The 16,544-nt window shown below is 40.7% G+C and overlaps 1 protein-coding gene across 1 annotated transcript in view; it reads left to right on the top strand.

The window, feature by feature from the left end:
- Positions 1-16,544, top strand: part of PKHD1 (PKHD1 ciliary IPT domain containing fibrocystin/polyductin) — a 579,380-nt gene that overhangs the window by 232,814 nt on the left and 330,022 nt on the right. Inside the window, exons 37-39 of the mRNA XM_056130637.1 lie at positions 8,850-9,060; positions 9,797-9,954; positions 12,509-12,700. Of these exons, the coding sequence (XP_055986612.1) occupies positions 8,850-9,060; positions 9,797-9,954; positions 12,509-12,700 (561 nt within the window). The remainder of the gene's footprint in view (positions 1-8,849; positions 9,061-9,796; positions 9,955-12,508; positions 12,701-16,544) is intronic.

The following is a 16,544-nucleotide window of genomic DNA, read 5'->3' as shown; positions in this document are numbered from 1 at the left end:
TGCATGTAGAAATGGGGGGGGGGTATAATTTGCATGGATTTCAGAAATAGATTTATATTTTTAATATAAAGGAATTCATCTGTGAGTTTCCCTATATTTCTAGCATGAAGTGAATTCTATTCTAATGGAATAATTTTTACTTCCCCCCCCTTTCCTAAATGATTTAGAAAAACACTGGCAATTATTCACTTGGAATAAAGATTGAAGTCATACAAAATCAACAGTGATTTTAAAGTGCGTTTAGCCACAAAGATTATTTTCTTTCTCTCCTGACCATTTGGTAAGATGTTCTCTGGGACTGTGTAATTATGGATGAATGGCACTGAAATGCTTGAACAATAATTTGTAGGAAATACAATTATGAGTAGAAGTCATTAGTGGGAGTAAATGAGTAGTTTGTTGGTTGACAGGTCAACGTTGAAAGCCCCAAGTGGTTAAACATTGTATTAAATTACAAGTTAAGAACCTAACCTTTTGTCATTTAAATATATTAACAAATTATTGAGCTTTTTAAACAGTATTTTTATGTTTTTTGATTTGTGGTAGGGAAAGGAAGGGAACTACTTCATCTGGGTTTCTTAGAAGTTCTGTGAAGCAAGATGACTCACATTTGCAATGCATAGAGTGCTTTCTTGATCTGAAAAGCCAGGCAGTTCACCTACTGTGTCTCTTAAGTAACATTTAGGAAGCGAGGGATATGATTTTTGAATATCAAAGCTAATTGGCTACAATTAATTTACGATTATTTCCAGGGATTAGGGATCTAACTCTGTGTCCTGTTCTTTGATTGTGGATTAGAAAACCCACTTTCAAAAAAAGAGTCTGGTTCTGATATCTTGTCCCCGAACAGGTTTCTAATCTGTACTATCTATTAAAAGAAAAAAAAATCAGTAACAAAGACAGTTCAAATTCAGAGTAAAAATTCATAGCTTTGATTGATTTACTCTAGGTTCTTAATAAATATTTATGTTGGTTTTCTTCTTTTTCACATGTTGGTATGATATATCTGATGGAGGATTGCCATTGAATGTTCCAGAAACAATATTTAAAAGAGTTCATGCAAATCCATATGAATTGAATGCCAGTCATGTGCTTAGACTGTGGTAGGAATTGTGAGATATAGAAAGAAAATATTAGTTCATAGCCTTAAATTCAAGGTTCTAACTGTTGAAGCCGGGAGATAAGACATAGCAAACTGTGTTAATTATGGAATAATTTAGTACTGAAATATATATATTTCAAGTCTCCCCAGGCTTCTTTGAGTCTGTTCAGCCTGTGGATGTTTTATCAGTGATAACAAAAATTGCATTTCTTTTCTCTCCTTCTTCTGTCCCCTCAACTCTTAGAGAAATTCCAGCTCTTTTTAATATTTCTGCCTGCTTCTTACAGGGCTTCTTATGACAGGCTTCGAGTAAATTCATCACGTTAACTTTTTGCCACAGTAAAGTGAGGCACAGTTTGTGGACATTTTCCTTCTGTTTTTGGCTTTCTAGATCATTTTTCTATATTCAGGAAGGAGCTGATCCTTGCTGCTGTAACCTGAGTATTGGGATGCCTAGGACTCAGGGTTCCATGTGATAAGAGTGTGCTGTGTTCTGTGAAGTTCAGTGACAGTCTTTGTGTGCCACTGAGCACCTAGACACCAAAATTTTGCTTCACTATGTTTTACTGGGCTGGAGCGATAGCACAGCGGGTAGGGCGTCTGCCTTGCACGCAGCCAACATGGCCGACCCGAGTTCGATTCCTCCGCCCCTCTTGGAGAGCCCGGCAAGCTACCGAGAGTATTCGATATGCCAAACACAGTAACAACAAAGTCTCCAATGGAGACGTTACTGGGCCCGCTCGAGCAAATCGATGATCAACGGGAGAGCCTTTACTTTTACCTTTACTTTATGTTTCATTTATTACTCTTAAAATTCGGTACACGTTTATTGAGCAACTCTGATCCAGTAACCTGTTGTTACTGCAATCAATGAATTAGAACTCTGTGCAGTTTTGTACCTATTTTTCTTATCATCAAAACTAAATTGGAGGATACAGCAGTTGGGAACTTGCATTGCACATGGCTGATCTGGGTTCAATCCACACTACATACGATCCCTAGACTCCACAAGGAGTAATCTTTGAACTCAGAACCAGGACTGAGCCCCTGGCCCAATCAGGTGTGCACAAAAGCCAAACCAACCGAAAAATAGAAAACTAAAATATCCTAAATTGGAGGCCTTGGACTGAGCCAGATGCATCGCATGTATGACACCCTGGAGTGTATCTTCAGAACCATCAAGAAAAGAAAAAAAAAATTCTCATAATTGAAATGGATTTTCTATGATCAAAGAAGTGAAAAAATATCACATGGGTAGGAGGCCTGTTGTTTATCTGAGAGTCCCTTTCAAAAAAGCAAGTACATTATCAATGTCTTTTTGCTCTGATTGAATCATGACAGAGCCTTACAAATATCTGTACTGAGAAGGAGTCCAGCATTCTGACGTTGACTGGTCAATGAAGACCACACCAGAAAGACCTCTGTGACTCAGCCTCCTTTTTTCTCAATAGCAAACTAAAAACCATATCCCATTCATATTTTGCTGCAATTTCTATTCATTTGGTTATATACATTATTGCAAGCCTTACAACTCTAAATGCTTATCTGCATACTTTCCCCTGGTAACCCTTTAAATATCTCTCAACACTTCTATTACCTTTACTCTCTGGGGCTTAAAATCACATTCCCATAATCTCTCTCATTTTGGTGGAGGGGGTTTGGATCACACTTGGTGGTGCTTAAGCGTTACTTCCAGCTCTGTGTTCGCTCCTGACAGAGCTCAGGGGATCAGATATAGTGCCAGAGAAGGAATGCAAACCAAACACCTTATCCCCTGTACTATCCAAGCCTCTCTGTTTCTTCTCTGAAACCTGCTCTTCAGCTTAGGCTGGCCAGCATTGCTTTTTAACTTAAAAATTGCTTCCTTGTCACTAGAACCCTTCTTTGTTCAACAGTCTCTGTGATTGTGCAGGACAGTCCTGTAATGGTGAGCAAAAATGGGTCTAGCTTCTTCTGTCATGTTTAATGGCAGAAATTGAGAATTTCCAGAGGCCAAACTGAAGTGGGTTAAGTTTTGAATAGCAGAGGGATGGGCTGATAAAATAAATTATAACATAGAGCTGAACTAGTTAGGAGGTCTCTGAGGTCGCTCCAAAAGAACCAAATTCAATGTCTTCCTGGAGATTAAGGAAGAGTGAGTTAGTGAGAATCTCAGTTAAGGATCCTCAGGGAAAAGTCTTCTGGAATGTTCCTTCGGCTCTTTCCTCAGGCTCCTCATGGATTAATACAATAATGAAAAAGGCAGGATTAATACTACACTGAGCACTATGGGGAGGGGTAAGATGCTTGCCTCTCACAGGACCTAGCTGGGTTTGATCTCTGCCACCCCACAAGGTCCCCTGTGCCCACCAGGAGTGAGCCCTGGGCACTCTCATGTGTAACCCCCAAACAGAACAAACAATTAAAAAAAATATTTGATCTGCAAAGAGGTCTGAGATACTCCCAGGCCCTCTTGTCAACTTTGTCAACTGTTTTCTCCCTGTCATCTTTTCATGTAAGCATTCGCCCCCACCCCACCCCGCCCCTGCCATGCAAAGCAATTCAAACAAAAGGCCCACAAATGAGCTGCACATGTGGTTGTGTGTAAAAATCGCAGGTGTAAATAGAGCTTTTGCTAAAGTCAAAACTCCAGGTCTGACATCTCATGGTCTGAAGTGCTCCATGAAATCTGTTGGAAGTGGTGGGGCTTTGAGTGTTTTGGTCACGCTTTTTTTTTATTTTGCTTTTTGGGTCACACGCAGTGATGCACAGGGGTTACTCCTCGCTCTGCACTCAGGAATCGCTCCTGGCGGTGCTCAGGGGACCATATGGGATGCTGGGAATCGAACCCGGGTTGGCCGCGTGCAAGGCAAACTCCCTACCCGCTGTGCTATTGCTCCAGCCCTAGGTCTTTTTAATTTATTGAACCACTGTGATATACAGTTACAAAGTTGTTCATGATTGAGTTTCAGTAAACATGTTCCAACACCCATCCCTTCACCAGTAGTGACAGGTATTGGTATTTGAACCCAGGACATCATACATACAAAGCAACTTCTCTACTACTGAGTCACCACTCTGGCCCTTGAACTGTGTTTGAAAGGAGTAGATGAAGGGAAAAAAGCTGGGCACAGAGGTAGAAGAGAAAGAATGAGGAGGGGAATAGAGGTAGGGATCATTCTGCTCTAGTTAGAAAAAGTAAGGGGATTGGGCTTCCTAAAAAATTTCTAAAGGATTTTTATTTTTTACAAAATTTTGATTTTTTTATTTGAAGCAGTACTTTACAATTCCATTAATCACAGAGTTTCATGCATACAAAAGTTCCAGCACCCACCAGAGTGCTTTTTTTAAAAAAAATTTATTAGTGAAACACCATGAGGTACAGTTGTAGGTTTACACATTTTTGTGCTTGGGTTTCAATTATACAATGATCAAACACCCATCCCTCCACCAGTGCCCATTTTCCACCACCAGGAGTCCCAGTATCCTACCCACCCTCCATCCCCTCCCCCCCCCCCCCCCCGTCCCACCCTGCCTCTGTGGCAGGGCATTCCCCTCTGTTCTCTCTCTCCTTTTGAGTGCTGTGGTTTGCAAAAGAGGCATTGAGTGGCAATCATATTTGGTCTATAGTCTACTTTCAGCATGCTTCTCCAATCCTGGAAGAATCCTCCCAACACCCTTTGTTTGGTGCTCCTTTCTCTATCTGAGCTCCCTTTTCCCCTTGAATATGTGGCTGGCCTCCAAGCCATGGAGCAAAACTCCTGGTACTAATCTCGGCCACTCTTGGGTGTTAGTCTCCTATTTTGCTACTTTATGTCCCCCAGATGAATGCAATCTTTGTATGTCTATCCCTCCCCTTCTGGCTCATTTCGCTTAGCATGATACTTTCCATGTAGTACCACTTGTATGTAAGTTTCATGACTGCATCTTTTCTAACAGCTGCATAGTACTTCATTATGTAAATGTACCAAAGTTTCCCAGTCATCTGTTCTTGGGCATTCAGGTTTTTTTTCCAGATTCTCCACCAGAGTGCTTTCACCAGGTCTCAGAGCCCTCCCAATTCTCCCACCCCTGCTTTGCTCCTTGTCCTTGGTAAGCCCAGATCTGTAGAGAGGTTCCGGTTCTCGGGTGCACTTAGTTTTTTAACTACTACAGAAAATAAGCACTCAAAAGTGATTGAAACCCCAATAAACTCAGAACGATTCTCAGGTAGATTCAAAGTAGGAGTTTCTTCCCATTGGGACTCTACAACTTTCTGCTGCCCCAAATCTCAGAAACAAATAGGAGAGAGAGAGCTGAGCCCAGATTCCTCTCCAGAACAGGCATCTGTGGGACAGGAGAAATAACACAGTGGGTAGGGCGTTTGCCTTGCACACAGTCAACCCAGGTTCGATTCCCTGCATTCCATGTGGTTCCCCCAAGCACCACCAGGACTAATTCCTGAGTGCAAAGTACGGAGTAACTCCTGAGCATCGCTGGGTGTGACCCAAAAAGCAGAAAGGGGAATGGTGTCCTCTACTCTCACAGTATAAAGGATTTTTTTAAAAAGGATTTAAGTATCATAAAGTAAGATCAGATCATTGGAGAGTCCTGGAAATCAGGAGGGGAATTTGCGGCTTTGTTAGAGTAGTGTAGGGTACCACTGCATCTTGATGAACAAAGAACGGTTGAAGATAACTTTGTAAAGGTTTGAAAATGCAGACTGGTTAGAAGAATAGAGGTATTTTGCAGATACTTGAACTCAGATACAGTAACAACAAAGTCTCCAATGGAGACGTTACTGGGCCTGCTCGAGCAAATCGAACTCAGATAGTTATTATAATTATTTCAGTATTTTTGAGTTAGCACTGTAGCACTGTTCTCTCGTCGTTCACCGATTTGCTCGAGCGGGCCCAGTACTGTCTCCATTGTAAGACTTGTTACTGTGTTTGGCATATCTAATACGCCATGGGTAGCTTGCCAGGCTTTGCCATGTGGGCGAGATACTCTCGGTTGCTTGTTGGGCTCTCCGAGAGAGGCAGAGGAATTGGCCGTGCACAAGGCAAACGCCCTACTGTGTGCTATCGCTTAGTTGCATGTCAATTCCCAATACAGGGTTATAAATATGAGGTTGACTCACGCACAGCAGGCCGACTTGGCATTTTAGTTATATATGAAGGCATGACATTTTTGCAATGATAATTATTGTGTTATTCAGTTATGGGCTGGAGTGATAGCACAGTGGGTAGGGCGTTTGCCTTGCACATGCCGACCCAGGTTCGATTCCTCTGTCCTTCTCAGAGAGCCTGGCAAGCTACCAAGAATATCCTGCTCTCACGGCAGAGCCTGGCAAGCTCCCTGTGACATATTCGATATGCCAAAAACAGTAACAAGTCTCACAATGGAAATGTTACTGGTGCCCACTCAAGCAAATTGCTCAAGCAAATGGATGAACAACAGGATGACAGTGCTACAGAGTTACTCAGTTATAAAATAATATTTCTTTCTAGATTCTTCACCAACACTCTTTTGTTTGTTATAGGGACATACCTGATAGTTCTCCAGACTTGCATTCAGGGATCACTCCTACCAGGGCTTGGGGGACCATATTTGGTCCTGGAGATCAAACCCAGGTCAGATGCATGCAAAGCAAATGCCTTCATCTGCTGCCCTATTGCTTTGGCCCCAACATTTGAAAATATATATGTGCTTAATGTTAATATTAAAAATAACTTCAAGTATCTCCTATGATTAAAACATTTTATACTAGCTTAACTATTATTTATAAGAACGACTAGGTGAAAAATAACTTTGTTGTCTCTACTTATGGTTCTGCCAAAAACTAGCTTGCATAGCACTTAGTAGGCACTAGCTGCATGTTGATTATTCTAACAACTGGCCACAGAATTTAATAGCGTTTCGTCTTTGAGAAACATTGTTCTATGCTTTGGAGAGGATATATACATGTGAAAATATACAAGAAAGAATCATAGAAATTCACATCTATCTGCGTATGCATATAAATAAACTTTATTTTATTTTATTTTATTCCAAAGGTTAAAATGTACAAGTGCAGAATAAAATTAAAATTATTTTCTTTGGGGATGATTTATGTCTTAATTTTCACCTGCCCTATAATTAGACATTTTGAACTCTAAATTTTTTTAAGACAAAATTATTGCCCAAGTAAACTTAGGAAATTATGTCATTAACCCAGAGACCTTTGGAAAGCTTAGAACAACGTTATTGGTAGAAGTGCCTGCCTACACACAGACAAATAAAGAGGAAAGTTTAAAATAATTTGAAAATGATTTATTGTCGGCCACCTCTGTAGTTAGAGATTCAAGTGTTATTACTTTACTTTAGAGCAACAAGGGAGGACAGCAAGTTGCTGTGGGCTGAAGGTATATTATGATCTATTGGGAAGGAGGAAGGCAATGTGCTGAGGAGAGGGGCTTTTGGAGTGAGCCTGTTCAAAACCATTAACTGAACCTTGCTTCAGATAATGCTATGAATTAAAAAAAAATTGGTTTTGGATTTTTGCTTTGATCCTTACTGGAAAAGGCCGGAGTAAAACTGTGAGACAGACTGATTTCTTGAATCCTTTATAGCTAAAGAATCATGGACCATGGGGTGGGGATCAGATGTATATGTGGGAACTAATGCAGACTCAAGTACCAAGATAGCCCTTTATTATTATTTTTTTTATGAACAATCCTATATTGCTTAGTCTGAGTTTTAAGATTGGAAGACATCACCTGAATACATCAGGATTTAGGACAACCATTCTGAGACATTTTTGATTAAAAAAAATTCTGCTTGTAACTGAAATCTTCAGTGTAGAAATTGAGAATTTCTCTATAGGATTGTGTAAAAGTCATTTGATTTTATTCAGAATGAGAACAGGGTGGTAAAATTATATCCTCTAAACACAGCACAATGCGGAGAAGGACTTAAAATTATTGAGGTTATATTATATGACAAGATCAAAACTTCCAATGTAATAGTCCTTTCTCTCCTGTATAATCCTTCTAAAACACTATGGAAAAGGCTTTTCTACTTCTGCCATGAAATTTAGGAACCTGAGGGGGCCGGAGTGATAGTACAGCGGGTAGGGCATTTGCTTTGTGGCCAACCAGAGTTCAATCCCCGGCATCCCATATGGTCCCCCAGCACCGCCAGGAGTAATTCCTGAGTGCAGAGCCAGGACTTAACCCCTGAGCATTGCTGGGTGTGACCCAAAAAGCGAGAAAAGAAAATAAATTTAGAAACCTGAAACTCATCTTTTTGTGTTTTGCACATAGTGAAGGGATAGCAAAACTGTGATAGTTTGTGTTTTTATAAATTGCCTATAGATTAATTTTCATAATTATAATACTTTCCTGGATTGTTGTCATTATCGTTTGCTTGTTTTTCTGCTCAACCTTATTGTGCTCAGGGCTTACTCCTGACACTGTGGTCAGGGATTATTCTTGACAGTGCTCTGAGGATGCTACTCTCTCTGGCCCCTACTATTATGTTTTCAGAACTGGGAATTGAATGCAGGGACTTTCTCATATGAGAAAGTCTACACGCTCATTCTACCTTTGAGCTACATACCTGGTCTTAATCTGAATGATTTTTTATTGCCACATCGTGACAGTCCAGAAAATTAATATCCCAAGAATGCAGACTTCAGTGCTTTGAGAGGAAAGTCCCTGGCTTTCTGGAGCTCTTCTTGTTCAGTACGCTTTGGCTGAACAACATTTGTATCAGCTACTAAAGGCAAGTTTTCCTTTGACTACTTTAGGGTTGCTCCCAGAAATATTGGTCACCCATCTCCGAGCAGCTGCTTATGCCCACGATACAGTGTTGGCTCTGGAAGACCCTGTGGACTGGCACCGGGGTGATGAAGTTGTCATCATCAGTGGAGTGGGTGTGGACGGTGCTGAAGCCGTGGAAGAAGTTGTCATTGTGGAAACTGTCCATGATTCAAACTTGCATCTGAGGGATCCCTTGAGGTAATGAGTATCAGAGTGGTTCCATTAGATACACAAAGATAAGTGGTGTGTGTGTGTGTGTGTGTGTGTGTGTGTGTGTGTGTGTGTGTGTGTTGGACTCTGCCCAGTGGTGCTTAATGGTGCTATTTCCTGGCTTGGTGCTCAGAGAACTATATATAGTGCCGGAGATCAAATTAGGATGGGTGGCAATCCAGGCAAAAAGAGCCTTAAAAGAAGATGAAGTCTCAGTATACACTGATGTCTGGACATTTTGATTGTTTTTCAGTGATGTGTTTTTACAGTATATAATACTAGAAGTTTAGACAAGATAATTGCAATGTATAAACCCTTGAAAGATTTGAGCTTCTTAAATAAATTTCTGTAAGGCCCTTGAACCTATAAATTTTCTAGGTGGTCACCTCCACATTTTGTACAGTTCCTAATTTTCATATACTTAGGCCCATAGTTCTTGTTTCTGGATTTAATGGCTAAATAAACTTACCACTCAGAGCTGGAGCAGTAGTACAGCAGGTAGGGTATTTTCCTTGCTTTGTTTGATCCCTGACATCCCTTATGGTCCCTGGAACCCACCAAGAGTAATTACTAAGTGCAGAGCCAGGTGCAACTCTGAACATTGCTAGGTGTGGTTCACTAAAAATTAAAAAAAAATCACTACCCAGTAGAAATGTTTATGTAGTGTCTTCCTGTTCCAAATAAGATTCTGAGTGATACCTTTATATTTTTCTTTTTTTTTCAGATATTCTCACAACTTCTCAGAGCTCTGGGTAGCTGGAAAGCACCACATCCTAAAGGTCACAGTGGCCCTACTCACTAGGAATGTGACCATAAGAGGCAATCTCACTAATGAAAGGGCTGAAGTCCTTGCTGCATGCCAAGAAACCAATGCTCTAGAAGGTAGAACAGCACTTTACTGGGAAATCTGTTGAATGAAAAATAATGTTCTTCCTATCAAGTGATAGGTGTCCTTTTATACTTTTTCAAAACAGAATAAACTCTTAACCTTTGCATGCTTGTAATATTCTTGTAGTTTTCAAAATACTTGTGATAAATGGTCATTTCCTCTCCAGCCTTCAACAACCTTGTGAAAGAGATAAACAGTACCCACTGGAGAAAATAATTACTTCTCGGGGAGGGGAAATTCCTGTTCAATAATTAAATCTGGAGAGTTGAATTACATTTCCAGGTTAGAAATGATAATAAAATCTTCTCCCTGATTCCTGCTCCCTTCTAGAATTTTCAGGAATTGGAGGCTTTGGTGTAGTACTCTGACAATGACTAAAATAATGACTGCATACCTATTTTAAACTATGATATCACAATTAAAAATTAAAATGCAAAAATGTGAAATTGTTAGGGAAGCTGTTTAATGCTGCAGTAATGGACACGGCAGCACATAACTGAAGAAGTTCTTAGGGCTTGGCCGTCCACACACACTTTTGGAGAATTTATCTTTTGAGTGAACTACCACATACTTGAGGTAAGAGGTTGAAAAACTCCATTTATCTTCGAGTAGAATAACAGGCACTGAATCACACTGATGTGCCTATTAAACATCTATTTCAGGGATGGTTAGTTTAGTAGGTTATGTTTTGGTTTCCCAGGCTGTAGATTATGAGGCTTTCATATGTTGTGAAGATATCATTTGTCAACTTTGGTCCAGGATGGTGTGGGTGTCAAGGATGACTTCCAGGCATGAACTCTGAATGGATGATGAGGCTATTTATTGAGATGGGAAGTACAAGAAGTTTGGGGGGTGGGGTGGGACAGTCGAGATCCTGAGTCTCATTTTGTATGTTGGTACCGAGAAACTCGAGCAGTCGAGGTGTCCAGTAGTAGCGTTGGGAGCTGGGAAAAAATGTCAGGATTGGAATGAAAGATTTGAGTCATGTCTGCTGAGAGACATCTGTGGGTTTAATGTTGACCCGTGGTTATCGGAGAGGGACCATGCATCAAGACATCAAGAGGATCACCTTTCCAGCTCACAAGCGTCATTCTACAAAACCTTAGAATCCAGTGGCCGCCAACTTTAACAGTTCTGCTAAATTGAAGCCTCCATTCTATTAAGATTTTCTTTCTAATTCATATGCTAGGATTTATAGAGTATGTTGCCAAGAACATGGTATTTGATCATTCTACAAGCGATAGCACTCAGGTTATTATATAATCTTCTAATGGTAAAGAATCACCGATTTCCTCACAACTCTTAAATATTATTATAAAAATTTTTTTTGATTTTTGGGTCACACCCGGCAATGCACAGGGGTCACTCCTAGCTCTGTGCTCAGGAATTACTCCTGGTGGTGCTCTGGGGACCATATGGGATGCTGGGAATCGAACCCGGGTCGGCCACGTGCAAGGCAAAAGCCCTACCTGCTGTGCTATCGCTCCAGCCCTTATTATAAAATTCTTGAGGAAAACTTCAAAGCTTTATTAAAAAGACTTTATTAAAAAGTAAATATGTCACTCAACCCTGTCTTGTGCTGAACTGAAGTGTGAGAAGTGAGGCTAAAGTCACTGAATAAGCAATTTGAGGTCTGAAAACAGTATACTCAAAGCAGTAGGGATCACTGGCATAATAATCAAAAAAGTGCTAAAACTAAATGTGAAATACCTCTTCCTTTACCTCTTATTTGTTCACCTCTGGGTAACTGCATTCTGAAATGTATTGCGGATCATTTGCTTACATCATTTTGTACTGTCCTCTCCTATTTGATTTATTGATACCAATGATAAAGTATTAATTCAGGACATGATTCCTTCTTCATTCTGAGTTTAGCTCGCATCACTAATTGCCATGTGTTAACAGAATTTTCTTGAATCCTGAGGTCACAGCACTGTGAGTCACTGGCAATTATCTTTCTTATGCATAGTAATTGTGTCACCGCTTTCTCTTGGGGTGCCACTGGAAAGGAAGCTTTGGTGTGGGGATCATTCGGTTACTCCTGCCCTTTGCCATGTCTGCTATGGTTTTATTTTACTCAGTTCCCAAACCAGAAACACATCAAAGTCAATGGGAAGCCCCATTGGACAGCTTAGTCCTAAAAAGAACTGTGATTACACTCCGTGCTCACATCTCTTCCCTACAATTATCAGCCATGAGAAGGCTATTTTATTGCACAGTCCCTCCAGGGGATCTTTTGGGTTGAAATAAGCATATATTTAGGTTGGGTTTGTGGGTTACCGTCAGCCTCTTTGTGACAGTAATTAAGGTGATTGATTTGGGGGCTTCTGGAAGTAATAGACTGAAGGCCACATCATGTCCTACTTAGAGGATGTTTTAATTAATAATCCAAAGAGGAGAATCAAAGTCAATGGGAAGTTAAGATTATTAAAAGAAATCAACTACAATGTTTTGTTCTTCTTTGCTGTCAGTGCCTTTCGATCTGAGAGATCCTCTGGAAGCATCTTGTGTGCTTCGGAGGCCCCTGACCCTCAGTCTGTCTTTCAGGTAACTTGCACAACTGCTTTTATTCCAAGAGTGAGAAGACACTAGGATCCAGGGATCTGGGAGCAAAGGTCATCATTCAGTCCTTCCCAGAGAAGCCCAGCCGGGTCCAGTTGAAGGGAGTGCAGTTCCGGGACTTGGGGCAAGCTTACAACAAGCATCTGAACGCTCTCACTCTGGTGGGATCTCTGAGAGGTAAGGGGGTCCTGGCCCTTACATGCTTCCTGCTTCTATTTCCATGTTTAAGACACTCTGAGCAGCCAGTCCTGAGAGGAGGTGGTAAGGGTGGCGTGATTTAGAGATAGATGGTTTAGATTTATGGTCTTCGAATGTTAGGATGCCAAAGGATGACTTAGGAGCGTTTTCAGACTTAGAGTTCTGGACTCTGCCTCAATGAATTCTGATCTAAATTGACCACAGGGACTTGGATTTTTTAGCAAGAGAGCCTTGTAAGTTTCAATTAGGGTTAAAACTCGGAGAAACGTCATCACTTTTGGTGCAACAGATGTAGAGCAAACCATACAAATCCATTCAGAATAAGGTTATTTTTTTCTTTTTGCCATTCATTAGTATTGTGACTATAGGGAAACTAATAGTGACTAGGATGAATAACGGATGGTTTTGGAGTCCAGGCAGAGAAAAGTGCTGCACGTCTCTGCCAACCTGTAGCAGAGTAATATTCTACCTGGGAAAATGGAAGAAACTGGCTAAAACCAAGTGCTTTTCTTAGAACATGACACAGGCAGTGTATGGATTTTGACCAGAGCTGAAGATGGGATGAGAAATCAATACATGAAATGCTGGCGAGAAAACTGTGTGAAATATCACATCTGAGCCAGAGGAGGCTACTATGAGTCAGTGTACTGATCAATGTTATGGAGCCAAAGTTCAAGGGATATTGGAACATCCATGCCAAAAGTATAAATCCCAAGGACTTGAGACAGTACATGGGGGTAAGGGGTTGCGTTGCATGGAGCAGACCCTGGTTTGATGTCTGGCACTGCATATGGTCCTGTGAGTCCTGCCAGGGGTCAGTTCTTAGTTAAACACCAGGGATATCTCCTGAGTACTAGCTAGATGTACCGTTACCTCCAACTCCCCCCTCCTCCCAAAAAAACCCTCCAATAAAGGTCACAGCAACCAAACCCATCAAATATCAGAACCTGATGTATAGAGAATAGAATTGGAGTTCAGATGCTAAAGGAAAGTAGCTTCATTTTTGTGTTATCTACTTATCCTTCAGCACTTCTAAAATCAACACATTTATTTTTTTGCCTTCTTGAAAGAAACGGTGCTCTGGGGAATAACGCCTGGCAAAGGGTACCAGGGCATACTTAGGCTCCATTGTGCTAAGTATCAACAAGTAATAACAGAATAATCTCTGAGGTCATTGGAGGCAGGATCCTGGCTCTGAAAGTGGCAGCAATTTCTTTTTTATTCCTATCATCTGCATGACAAGGATTTCTATTTATTGTAATTTTCCAGATATTCTTAATTTATTTATTTTAACATCCATTTTGGGTGATGGTTTCTAACATAGACTCTTTGCTAGCACATTGTGACAGTCAGTGTCATTGTGCCCTTTCACCGATGCTTTGATCCTTTAGTGCATAGGATGCTGCAGAATATTTGACTTGAGGACAGCACCAATATAAGGGAGGCTAGGAGTCAATTATACATTATCACTTGCATGAGTTATCAATTGACCATAACTCAACCTCTCCCTTTCTCAAACTTTGCTTCAGAAAAGCTTTCTTTAGTTTTGTCTGTTTTTATATATAACGCTTAGTGGGGGGAAAAAAGTTTAGGTGCTTAAAAAAAAGTTTTTAAACTGTGTTAATACATTATCCCCTGTTGGTCTCTGTTAAAATGCAAATGTGTTTCCTGGGAAGGAGTAACACATTAACCCAGAGGTTAGAATCTTCTGGCATGCTTGCCAAAGAATCTTTTATTTTGTCATGCCCTGAAGTGCCCTGTTCCTTGTGTGGCCGATTGCCCCAGTCACTGGAGTAGGGGGTGGTGGAATCTTTGTACCCTGCTATTAAAGATTTTGCAGTCCCCGAATTCTACCCATAATAGGTCCATAAACACATTAGGTCTTACTGATTGTCAGATGGGCAGGCGCATTCTGATGGAGAGATGAGATTCTAGGGATCTGCAGCCAGGGAGAGCAGGCTGCAGGCAGTGTTTGCTCTAGATGGGTTAAGTTAGCGTGGTGACTTCGTGGTGAGTAGTGTGAGGGTGCTGAGAGTTAGGGCAACCGAAGCTAAGAGCTGGCTGAGCATTTTCTGAGTAGTATTAAGTTAAAAGTTCAATTTTCCATAAGTCATTATTTTTAGCAATTCAGAGAAGTGACATCCACTTAACATCACTCCCGATCTGAAAATAGTGCAAAACCCCATTTCCCAAGAGTTATAATTGAATTAGCCAAATAATAGATTCTGTTTTAGTGTGACTCTCCTTCACCAGACAGAAGAAGAATTTTCTCAGTTTTGTTCATTTTTATATCTCCAGCACAATACATGTTTTTTTTTTTTTTGGACTATTTTGGGTCACACCCAGTGATGCTCAGAGGTTACTCTTGGCTCTGCACTCAGGATTTACTCCTGGTGGAGCTCAGGAGACCATACGGAATGCGAGGAATTAAACCTGGGTCAGTGGCATGCAAGGGAAGTGTGCCCCCCCCCCCCACTATACTCTTGCTCCAACACCAATTCTTGACCTATCTACATTTGATATTCTGGACCATCTACTATTCCAGATAACAAAGTTGATATAAAGTGTGGGAGAGGGGTGGGCGGAAGGTGGCATAAAACACATCTAGCAGGTGAAATAATTTTCCTAGGGGCTGGAGCGATAGCACAGCACATAGGGTGTTTGCCTTCCATGTGGCAACCCAGGTTCAATTTCCAGTATCTCATATGGTCCCCTGAACACTGCCAGGAGTAACCCCTGTGAATAGCCAGGTGTGATCCCAAAAGCTAAAAAAAGAAAACCCAAAAATAAAACCCTCAAAATAATTTTTCTAAATGTCAAATTCTTTTTTTTCCCATCAAAGCCCAGGGTTCTTCCCCTTCAGCTTCAGAAATCCACCACATGCAAATATGAGAACTGAGATTCTCAGTTCAACATCAGCTTTGCTTGTGATTATAAAAATTGGTGAAGGGAAGTTGACAATGGTCAACTGATTGGTGTTGAAATTTTATATGCCTAAAACTGAAACTACCAATAACTTTGTAAATCATAATTCTTTAAAAAAAAAAACTTAAATTTTTTTTCTGGCTGCCTTGTGTCAAGAATATTACTTCCTGGCAAATTAAAAATATCACTTCACAGATCAAGAAATGATACTTACTTGTTCTTATGCAGGATAAATTATTCTTAAGATCAGCGTCCATAAGCAACACACTTCATATTATTCTACATTCTTTTCTCTAGCCACTGTCTGCCACATTGAACTGGGAGTTGACATTGAGGATTATAGCCAACTGGGATCAGAGACATAACACAGGGGTTAAGGCACTTTCCCTGGCATATGGCTGACCTGGATTTGATGCTCACTATCCTACATGGTCCCCCAAACCACCAGGAATGATTGAGTGCAGAGCCAGGGGTAAATCCTGAACACAGCTGGCTATAGCCACAAAACAAGACAAAACAAAACAAAAATATTGTAGTCAATTGGCAGTCTTGGTAGTCTCACATTCTTGAACTATATTACAGTTTATCAGGCTATGCTACTATTGTGTATAAAAATTAGAGTTATTTGGAGAAAACAAAAAAACATCCAAGGATTACATTATTTTTATTTCAAGTCACTTTTTTTTTAATGAACACTTGACCGTTGGATTCCATCCTACGTACTGAGGGATATTGGTCTGAGCTACCCATTTTCTAGATTTGGTTCCTACTTCCTATGTCCTTTTCCACCATTTAAAGTGCATGTTTGCCTCTTTTGCAAACCACAACACCCAATAAGAGAGAGAGAAAGAGCAAAAGGGAATGCCCTGCCACAGAGGCAGGGTGGGATGGGGGGTAT

This window comes from Sorex fumeus, unplaced genomic scaffold, assembly GCF_029834395.1.
Source record: "Sorex fumeus unplaced genomic scaffold, SorFum_2.1 ptg000080l, whole genome shotgun sequence".
Lineage (NCBI taxonomy): Eukaryota > Metazoa > Chordata > Mammalia > Eulipotyphla > Soricidae > Sorex > Sorex fumeus.
The sequence above is the reverse complement of the archived record's forward strand: the minus strand, read 5'-3'. Positions and strand labels throughout refer to the sequence as shown.